At 40.3% G+C, this 11,426-nt stretch overlaps 1 protein-coding gene across 3 annotated transcripts in view; it reads left to right on the forward strand.

The window, feature by feature from the left end:
• Positions 1 to 70: 70 nt before the first annotated feature.
• The window catches only part of ILRUN (inflammation and lipid regulator with UBA-like and NBR1-like domains), a 123,278-nt gene continuing 111,922 nt past the window's right edge, over positions 71 to 11,426 (forward strand). For all 3 annotated transcript variants that reach the window (XM_029241977.1, XM_029241976.1, XM_029241978.1), the window contains exon 1: positions 71 to 389. In XM_029241977.1, coding sequence (XP_029097810.1) covers positions 232 to 389 — 158 coding nt within the window. In that variant the 5' untranslated portion in view covers positions 71 to 231. The remainder of the gene's footprint in view (positions 390 to 11,426) is intronic.

Below are 11,426 nucleotides of genomic sequence, written 5' to 3' on the forward strand. Positions count from 1 at the left end.
GGGGGGGGGGGGGGGGGGGGGGGGGGGGGGGGGGGGGGGGGGGGGAGCGCCAGAGTGAGTGAGTGGCTGAGTGAGTTTACCCCTATGAGGCGGTGAGAGGCCCGGGGCCTACCTCAGAGGAGCGGGGTCGCGGCGCCAGCTAGCAGCGGGCCCCCTCCCGGTCCCCGGGCCCGGCGGCGCGGCGGCAGCTCAGTTGTGAGGAGGCGGGGAAGCGAGTGTCCGGCCCCAGCCATGGAGGGCATGGACGTGGACCTGGACCCCGAGCTGATGCAGAAGTTCAGCTGCCTGGGCACTACCGACAAGGACGTGCTCATCTCCGAGTTCCAGCGGTTGCTCGGCTTCCAGCTCAACCCGGCCGGCTGCGCCTTCTTCCTGGACATGACCAACTGGTGAGCCGGCCCCGCCGCGCCAGCCCTGGCAGCGGCCTCGGGGCCCCGAGGGGAAGGGAAGGGACGCCCAAGCTCGGCGGCCGGGCGGGACGGTCGGGCACTGAGGGGTACCCCCTTTCCGGGGCGGGGAGGGAGTGTGGGGAACCCTAGGGGCCTGGAAGAAATTTGGGGGCCGAGCAGGGCTGGAGGGGGATGTATGAGGAGAGTTGGGGTCCGTGGAGGGCAGGAGAAGCGGAAGGGAGATGGGCGGGGGTTACTCCTGAGGTTCTGCGGAGTATTAGCGGCCGAGGAACGCGGGAAGAGGGGGAAAGAGTCGAGGATCGAGGCACGGGGTCGACCTGTGAGGAAGAGCGCTGTGGTGTTGGCTAAGAGTAAAAAGCACAGAAAATCTGAATTTGGGGAGTGGGCAAAAGCTTGGGGTATGGAGTTAGGGGCTGAGGATGACAGGGATGAGGGGAAACTGAGGGAGAGAATTAGGTACTATGCAAGAACCTGGCGCGCGGGTGAGACTTGGGAGTTAAGAGCTGAGAAGAACAGATTGTGTGTGTGTGTGTGTGTGTGTGTGTGCGCGTGTCCATTCGAAAACAGATAAAAGGGAAAAACTTTATGGGGGAGGACAAGTGAGTACGGTAAGAAAGATGACTTTCCCAAGATCTGTGCCAGGGAGCGGTGGGATCTACTAGTGGGATCCGCTAATGGAGGACCGGGAGTGCTAGACCTGGGGCACGGTGTGGGAAAAACCTTAGGAAAAGTGAAGGAGAGAGATTATCTTGGGGGAGGGAACTTGCTGAGGGGATTGGAGCCCTGGGCTCCAGAATGCGGGAATGGAGAGGGGCTTATCCAGAGGGGCTTACCGGAAAGAAAGCTGGTTGGTAGATGTTTGCGAAAATGGAGAACTTGACTTAGGCTGGGAACCAAGTATTTTTGGCTTGGAGTTTCCTTGTAGAAGACTGAATTGGGACAGAAGACCATGACAACTTAGACTAAAGGAGTATTTCTTGGCTTTGGGTGGAGCACTTGCTATTTTTGATAAGCAAGGCTTCCCTTTGTTCTCTGAGGGGTTGTTGAGTTCACTCAGGGTGAGTGATTAAGTGGAGACCATTAGACTTCCTTTGAAAGGATTTCAGGTGAAAGAACTCATCTTTCTTTGGCCTTAAAGCCATGAGATGATTGCCCTTTGCTCTCTGTGTTGGGCATGTGGAATCTTGTTTCTCTTGGCATCACTTATACAACCAGCCTCCCCTTTATTCCCTGTCCACTGGATGCCTCAAGCAATGCCAGAAAAAGAGGCTGTAAGCCTAGTCTTGATCCCGTTACTCATCGAGCCCTATCCTGAATGATGCGCATCTTATTAATGGGAGCCTTATAGCTGTGGTGACGTGTGAATTTTTTTCTGTGCAGCATCATTGGTAGGTCCTGTTGTTTATCTTTAAAGTTGATTGTTATAGTAAGAGTGGGATTGAGTTTTTAGATGTTTAGAAAACTCTTTGAATGCAGGAGATAGTCTTTATAATTAAAGAAGCATTTGTGACCCCCACTTGTATCTTTTATGTCTGGGATGATCTCAGACAGGGACTACAGCCTGCAGTAGTTTTCTGAACACCAGCCTATGTGTTTAATAGAGAGTGACAGGGGTTATTGAAAACACCAAGAAGAGGTATTATACACTGGTGAGATTTACAAGTAAAGCTATATCTTGAGGAGCGTTGTACCCTTGCCTGCCTGCTTCCCACCCCCAGCTCCTTTTCTTCCTTGTTTACACTAGTTCAGCATAAGAGACTTGGCATATTGTTGCTGCCAGTTTGGTAGGGGAGGATCATTATTTCTCCCCACCCTCTTGTGAGTTGTATCATTTAAATCCTGCCCTAATAAGTTTTTAGTTTTTTAGAGTCAGTATTTATTAGTACAATTATTAATGGCTATAGAAACAATGTAATGAATTTTATATGCTTGAGGTGTGTGTGTGTTTAACATCTAAGATTGTTTGTTTTTAAGTGTTGTGAAAGGTGAGGCCCAGTGTGGATGAGAAAAAAAAAAATTATGGTCGCATTATAAAAATTTTATTTGAATTTTATGTAAAAATTATTAAGCTCAATGACACTGAGTAGCATGTGTTCTGATGAGATGTTATCTCTGTATAAAACAAGGTGATATCAGCATTCCTGAACAAAGGGTGAGCCATTAAAAAATGTATTCTGGTTTTAAAACAGAAGTCAGTAGCTTCTTAGGAATCCAGGCAATTAAGTGATAACTCAGCTTTAAGTACGTTACCTTATTTTTTGACTGTAGAAGTCATGTTCTTTCTTTTCTTTGATTATAAAATGAAAAATTTGTGAACTGAAGGAAGTAAGGCTTGTTATGCTTTTCTTTCTAACGAAAGTAGTTAGTTTCATAATCCAATATTGTGTTTTGATTCCTGTGTTGACCTGGCTAAATTTGTCTTTGTTTTAAACAAATACTCATCATAATTAATAAAATCTAGTTAAAATACATAAATGAATGCATACCTGGTCAAAATATTTGTGTGTTAAATAAATATCTAAAGTCTAGAAATGTATTTTTTTAACATGTTTATTGGAGTATAATTGCTTTACAGTGGTGTGTTAGTTTCTGCTTTATAACAAGGTGAATCAGCTGTACATATACATATATCCCCACATCTCCTCCCTCTTGGGTCTCCCTCCCACCCTTACTATCCCACCCCTCTAGGTGGTCACAAAGCACTGAGCTGATCTCCCTGTGCTATGTGGCTGCTTCCCACTAACTGTCTATTTTACATAGAAATGTATTGTTTTGTTTGTTTTTTTTGAAATGTATTGTTTTTGAGTGTCATTTAATGTCTGACTTCGGAAACTGTCGAGATAGTCCCGGTACAGGTTGCCAAAATTTCTCTCAAATTGCTGTGGTTAACCTGTTGAATTTGAGATGATTAACCCTCCTGTGACTTTATAAGTGCCTGCTTTGGGTTGTAATAAATAACCACCATTCAGTTGTCTAGTGATTGTTAAAAAATAATGTGGTAAAATAAAAATGATTATTTTAAAATGAAGGCCACAAGTCTTCTAAAATGAAACCTACATGGAAAGGTTTGTTTTCAAAAGTAAGAATTTATTTTTCTTGTTGGTAACAAACAACTTTTTAAGAAGCTGTTGAAAATTGGCTAAATTGAGGGTTTTGGCCTTATAAGTTACCTACTGTGTAAACATAGTTTTTTGTTTTTTTTTAGTCTTAGGTTGGATATGCATTATATAGATACTTCTATTTAATTTAGAACCCAGTATTATTTCAGTTTTGTACTGTTTATACCTGAGCTGGCAGCTATGCTGCTGGAGATTGGTGGAACTGACTCTTAACAAAAGTAGTTAATTTTTAGTTCCTAAGTAAGTACATAAAGCGCATAAATGGTGTGGTGAAGGAACCCAATATCTGAAGCTAAACCGAAATGACTTGTAGATTAGAATAACTTTCTATAGGTGGAATGTCTTGCAAAGACACTTTTGGGCTGTGAGTATAGAACTTGGAATTCTAAAACTGGAAGCTGGCTTAAGATTCTCTACTTCATTCTAGTTTTCCCTGCAAAATTGCATATAACCCTTCCAAGATAGCTTATCTTGCATCCCTGAGGGCAGAGATTTGCATGATACCTTATGGTAGTGTTTAATTACCTTTCTAGTTAGAATTATGTCAAAACTGAACCTTTCTTACTGTAATTAAGCTTTTTTCATTTGCTTGTGTCCTCCTTGGAGATGAAGAATATCTAATAAACACGTTCCTTAAGAGGTCAGAAAGCTTCTATTAATACAAATCACTAGAAATTTTCAACCATGTGTCATTTTAACACATTCAGTTTAATGGTTTCTCACTCTTTAATGTAGTCTGATAGATTTATATGTATTTTTAAGTGGAAACCAACAGGATTGAGAGGAGAGCTTAATAGTGGTGAAATATATATAACGTAAAATTTACCATTTTTAGTCAATTCTCAGTGTTACATGAGATTTTAAATTCAGTTGTGGCCCTCAAAGTCATTTGTCTCTGTTACGTTTTCAAAGTGAGTTATTCTTTAGTGTTTGTGACAAGAAACAAATAACAGTTGTAGATTTTTTAGAGAATGTTAACGTAGGAGTTATTTCTCATTATAGGGATAAGTAAATTATCTTTGACCAGCATATAGACAATGTTGGTTGTTTCTGTCCCTCCTATTCATTAAGCTAGTGCTTTGCAGTTTTGGTGCAAAACTGCAGAAGTTTTGCAACATCCTAGGTTGCCTTCAGGTATCTTCAGGAAGCAGCGTGTATTTTTTGGAACACTACACACGCCCATCATGGATACAACAGATGTTTTCTAGAAAAATAACTCAGGAAAAAATTTTTGTAAAATAATGTCCTATTGACTTTCTCAGTATTGTCAGAAGCACCCTTCTGGCTAAAATGAAGGTATAACCACTATGCAATGAAGTGAAATCAGAATCTCGATGTGAAAATCCGTTGTACATCCTATCTGATCTCACAGTGCCTCCCCTGCCTGATCTTAATCCATTTCTCAGTCACCTGCATGCTAAATGAGTTTCTGATCCACTCTCTGGTTTATATGTATGCATCTAGGAAAAGTCTCTTTATGACAGATGAAACATGATATTAATAATGGTCTCCTTTAAAAATGTGTGCCAAGCAGCAGCTTTAGGAAGAGAGTAGGAAGGGTTGCGTAACAATGACAGAGTGTTGTGCACGCTATTGCATTTTTAAGAAGGTTGGGAGTTCTTGGTTTGGACCTTCTTCTTTCCCGCTTTTTTTGGCCTTTTTTGAGTGGCACACACAGGTTGGGACTCTGGGTATAATATAAAATAGTTTACAAATAGAGCATCACGATTCATTTTATATCAAGTCAGAACTAATCTCCATTATCGCCAGGGTGGGTGGAGGTGTTTCTTTACCATCTCTTGTCTCCGACTCCCCCACCCCAATTTGTCTAGCACATAACAGCAAAAACTCAACCAAACAGTATTTATTTATTTATTTATTGGTCACAAGGCTTACAGGATCTTACTTAGTTCCCCACCAGGGATTGAATCTGGGCCCCGGCCTTGAAAGCACCGAGTCCTAACCACTGGACCACCGGGGAATTCCCTCAACCAGACAGTATTTAAAGAAACGTACTTTGGATAGACCCCTGGCAGATAGTGTAATACAACAGCAGAAGACAGCCTCTATCATAATTTGCTCTCTAACAGGAAAAGAACATGCCTAAAACTATGAGAGAAAGAGTTTGGGGATAGTAAGGAAGCAGCATTCATATGTTAATGCTGAATTAACTGAGTAAAATTTCAGAACAGGTAAGAATGGACTGAATCAAACAGAACCAGTGATTCACAAATATTGAGTGCTTGCTGTGGGTAGGTTGCTTTCTTAGAAGGTTTGAAATGGTTGGGATTTGAATTGATGGAAAAGTTGTGTAATGTTAGGTGGAGGATATTTCCTGAGTGAAACCAGGAAGGAGCAATTGGAGCAGAGCTGTCTGGAAGATTGGCTTGGCAAGAATGGGATCAGAAGTGACGAGAGATGGAGCTTATTTTTATTTTTGCTTTGGAATATTGTTGGTTTTTTAAAAATTGGGGTGAAATTGACATAAAATTGAACCACAGTAAAGTTGACAATTCAGTGGTATTTAGTGTGTTCACAGTGTTGTGCAACCACACCTCTGTCTAGCTAAAACATTTTCTTCACTGCAAAAGGAAACCCGACACCCATCAAGAAGTTGCTCCCCATTCCCTTCTCCCCCCAGCCCCTGGCAACCACCAATATGAATTCTTTCTCTATGGATGTATATAAATGGAATCATAAATATTTTTACTTTTGTGTGTGGCTTCTTTCAAGCTTCATCTTGTTGTGTATAGCATGTATCACTACTTCATTCCTCTTAATGGCTGTTTAATATTCCAGTGTATGTGTATACCACAGTTTGTCCATTCATCCATTGGTGGACATTTGAGCCATCTCTACCTTTTGGCTATTGTGAATAGCGCTGCTGTGAACATGTGTTTAGGTATACTTGTTTGAGTACCTGTTTTCATTTCTTTGGATATATATGTAGGAGTTGAATTGCTGGGTCATATGGTAATTCTGTATTTAACTTTTTGAGGAGCCACCAAACTATTTTCCACAGTGGCTGAATCATTTACATTCCCCTAGCAATGTTTGAGGGTCTGTACCAATTTTCCTACAAACTTGACAACACTTATTTTCCTTTTTTAAATTATAGTGAGTCTGCAGTGGTACCTCATTGTGAGATTGATTTGCATTTCTCTGGTTACTAATCGTGATGAATGTCTTTTCATATGCTTGTTGGCCATTTGTATATCTTTTTTGGAGAAATGTCTATGAAAGTCCTTTGCTGGTTTTTTAACTGGACTGTTTGTCTTTTTGTTGTTCAGTTATAAGGGTTCTTTATATATTTTGGATACTATACCCTTATCAGATATTTGATTTGCAAATATTTTCTCCAATTCTGTGGATTGTTTTTTTCATAATTAAAAAAAATCTATTTATTTATTTATTTTTGGTTGCGTTGGGTCTTCATTGCTGTGCGTGGGCTTTCTCCAGTTGTGATGAGCAGGGGCTACTCTTCATTGCGGTGCATGGGCTTCTCATTGCGGTGTCTTCATGTGTTGCGGAGCACGGGCTCTAGGCACGCGGGCTTCGGGAGTTGTGGCTCACGGGCTTAGTTGCTCTGTGGCATGTGGGATCTTCCCGGACCAGGGCTCGAACCCACGTCCTCTGCATTGGCAGGCGGATTCTTAACCACTGTGCCACCAGGGAAGTCCCCTATGGATTGTTTCTAAAATTTTCTTGTTAATGTCCTATGATGCATAATTGTTTTTAATTTTGGTGAGGTCCAATTTATTTAATTTTTTGTTGTTGCTTGTGCTTTTGGTGTTATAGCTAATAATTTATGCCAATCCAAGATCATGAAGATTTACCTCTATGTTTTCTTCTAAGAGTTTTATGGTTTCAGCTCTTATATTTAGGTCACTGATCCATTTTGAGTTAATTTTTGCATATGGTTGAGGTGGGAGTCCATCTTCATTCTGTAGAGTTTAATTTTGATCATATTATATGCTCTGGAATTGGCTTCTCATTGACTCTCCATTAAATATATCCTTTGCTTGTATTAAATATGTACTGTACTTGCTTTGGCCACCACTGAAAGTTGGGCCAGAAAAGTGTGCAAGGTTTTCTGATGGGGGAAAAAACTTATGCATGTTCTATTGGCACCAAAAACTAAATGTATGTTCAAAAGGTCAATCCTCCCTGCCCCCAATCCTTCAGCTTTTCTTTCTGACTTTTTCCTGTTTCATTAATAGCTACAGTGGTCTTCCAGACATAAGGCTTGAACTGTGTTATTTCCAGTGCCCTCTCTTTCCTGGATACCCCAGATCATTTGCCAAACCCAGCTCATTTCCACTCTGCAGTGCACCTCCCAACTGTCTCTTTTTTCCATTCTCCTTGCCATCACCTTAGCTTATATAGATTATGTTACCACTTTAACAGGGTAACATAGGAATAGTCTCCAAATTGGTTTTCTGCACCAGGTTCTCCTCCTTCCAGTCCATTTTGTGGACATACCCCTACCAGGTCAGTCTTTCTGAATCACAGCTTTGATCAGGGCCCTTCTTTTCTCAGAAACCTTTGTGCCTTGTTGCCGACCAGGTAAAGAGCAGAGAGCTTTAGCTTGACATTCAGGACCTTCCATAGATTGATCCAGCATATCTTTTGTGATGGATATCCTGCTCTTCTCTGCCCCATTCTGCTCCTCTCTGCCGCATTCAGGCTGGCCTCTGCTCATTTCCCACACATACTTTTGCTTTCCCAATTTTTTTTTTTTTTTTTTTTTTCGGTATGCGGGCCTCTCACTGTTGTGGCCTCTCGCGTTGCGGAGCACAGGCTCTGGACGCGCAGGCTTAGCGGCCATGGCTCACGGGCCCAGCCGCTCCGCGGCATGTTGAATCTTCCCGGACCGGGCACGAAGCTGTGTCCCCCGCATCGGCAGGCGGACTCTCAACCACTGCGCCACCAGGGAAGCCCTGCTTTCCCAATTTTTAGCTTTTTTCTTCTACCTAGAATACTGTTATTTCCTTTCTTTATACCTCATGAAATCCTATTGTTTTTTTTTGAAATTGGGACACGAATTCTTGGTAGTGCTGCCTTCTCTGAACTGCACTCTTGCCTTTTTAATAACAGTTATCATATACGATACACAGCCTGGAGAGGAAAATGTCCCCTAACGGCCTTTGTTTCTTCCTAAGCGTCTGATGCAACTCATTGTATGTAGTAGGTGCTCAACAAATATTTGTTGAAGTAGTACCTGAAAGTAGGTGGGAATAAAGATTTTGTTTTTATGGAAGTCTTGAAGTCTAGTGCTGTTAGAAGAAACAAGTTCTATAAACTAAGCTTCTTTTCAGGCTCTTTTGTTTGTAGGTTTAATTTGGACATACATGACATGAAACCAAATTAAAATTTAAGTAACAACAAGAATATTGTTTCTGGAAGCAATCTGAGCCCTCTGCAGGTTGGCCCCACCTTGTTATATACCTACCTTTCCAGGCATGTCTCCTTATACTAAATATCTTTTGTAATCAGTTTATGAGAGAATGTATTAGTCAAAGTTAGGTAACAGTTATTTAGATATGAATGGAGAAAAATATTTTGTAAAATCGCTGAAGTTCTCCTGGATCTTTGCCAGTATTTTTTATTGAGGAAAAACTGTAAAAAGCAGCATAAGCACATAGTAAGTTCAAATAGTTTAGAAGGGTCTAAGCGGGAGTTGCAAACTAAAATTCTTATAGGTGTCAGGTGGGGGACATGAACAGTTGAAGTATGTGTGAGCTAGAAAGCACTTGCCTTTTATAAAGAGGATGTCTGATACTTGCCTTAAGTCAAATATTGCCATGCTGGAATGGGGGCCCAGCGTTCTTAGATTTTTCCATTTTTTCAAGAGAAGCCAGAAATTCAGATTTTTATGGGAAATTTCCTGATTTTCAAACATTGGCAACTATTTTAAATACTTTTAAAACATTGTGTGGGCCAAATAAACTACATCTGTAGGTGGGATGTGGTCCTTGGGCCGCGAATTTGCAACCTGTGGATGAATAGTGAAAAGCAAAAATCCCCTCTCCTTTCTAGATATAGCCACTACTATTTCTTCTGTACCTTTTAGAAAATGTTCATGTCTATAGACTTTTGTACATATACACAGGTAATTCTTTTTGCATGTGTGTATATGCGTATATAAAAAATTAAATGTATATAAAAACTTTTAATAGCAGTGGTATTGCTCTTTGAATAATTATTCTTCCTATCCAGACTAGTGGGTACCATATCTCTTGCACCTTCTTTGCTTCAGTGGGCAGTGAATTAGCTGTCAAGGTACTTGGATAGGATGATCAAATAGATACACTTTTTAAATTAACAATGCAGTGGTGAAACTAATATATTGTAAATCAACTGTAATTCAATAAAAAAACACATAATAAATACCAACGAAAAGCAACGAAAAACCCATGCAGTGGTGGATTTGGTCTTTTCAAATATAGTAAAATTTCTTCACTGTATTAACAGACTCTCATCTAGTGATTACATATACTTATTAAACCTTTGTTTTGCTGTGTTAAGAGCAAAATGTGTTAAGTAAACTACCTAGCAGTGAGCTTATCTGAATTTACTTATGAGGTACTGTCAGAGAACACATTTCATAATTTGAACTTTTTAGAGACCCAAAACACAAAACTGAAACTCACTTTAACTCTTTATTAAACCATCTTGTAGAGATAACGCTAATACATTTTTCACTCTGTGGAAGGGTAGTTGATTTTGTAAGTGATTTTCTAATGATTTGCCAAAGTTAATGTATGTCTTGGGAGGGGTAGCAGTTTATTCCAAATATGGAACTCAGCCTCATTGAATTTACTATGTACTGGGTTGAAAAGACTCACTTTTAAAAATGAATGGTTACGTTTTCTTAAAATGTTTGAGCCTCAGGTCTGTACAGTGTTTCCAGGAGTTTGAACTTAAATTATTGTGCTTGAGGTCAGTGATTCATAGCCTATTATGTAGCAACAGCTTACTAATGATTGATTGAATGATATACGATGTGTTTCTAAAATGCTTTGTGGTCAGCATTTATCTTCTAAAGTAAATTTTGCTTTTTAATTAAAAAAAATACTTTGATAACAGGCTTTGAGTAGTGGAAATCATTAGCCGAGGGATGGGGTTTGCATACACCTGTAACTGGGAACTACTGCCTTTAAAAGATTTTAAAATTAAAAAATAGTAAAAATTGTATTATGACATAGATCTTACTGCATATAAGCTAGAAAATACCAAAAAGAAAAAAATAAGCCATACTCGTGGGACCCAGAAATAAGCAATTTTAACCTTTTGATCTATATCCTTTTAATACTCTTGTGTGTGTGTGTGTACCTGTGTTTGCTTTACAAAAGTGGAGTATTTACTATATTCTGGGTATTGTTTTAAGTGATTAAGTTTAATATATAATTTAATGTTCATAATAATTCTGGGAAATAAATACTGTTATCTTCATTTTACAGGAAAGGATTAGAGACTCAGTGAGGTTAAATAACTTACCTAAAGTTATGTGGGTGATACATGGTAGAAGTAGGATTCAAGTATAAGCAGCCTGGGACCAGAGTCTGTGCTCCTGATTGTTGTGTTTTACACGCTGTATGGGTTTCTAGGACTGCCATAACAAATTACCACAAGCTGGGTGGCTTAAAACAAATTTATTCTCTTACAGTTCTGGAGGTTGGAAGTCTGAATTCAGGGCATGGGCAGGGCTATGCTCCCTCTGAAGATTCTTAGGGAAGAATTCTTCCTTACCTCTTCTTAGCTTCTGATAGCTCCTGGCGTTTCTTGGTGTTCCTTGGCTTGTAGATGCATCACTCCAGTTTGTCTCAGAAGTCACATGACCTTCTTCCGTGTGTGTGTGTGTGTGTGTGTGTGTGTGTGTGTGTGTGTGTGTGTG

This window comes from Monodon monoceros, unplaced genomic scaffold (genome assembly GCF_005190385.1).
Source record: "Monodon monoceros isolate NGI ecotype Baffin Bay Population unplaced genomic scaffold, NGI_Narwhal_1 Super_Scaffold_3, whole genome shotgun sequence".
Taxonomy (NCBI): domain Eukaryota; kingdom Metazoa; phylum Chordata; class Mammalia; order Artiodactyla; family Monodontidae; genus Monodon; species Monodon monoceros.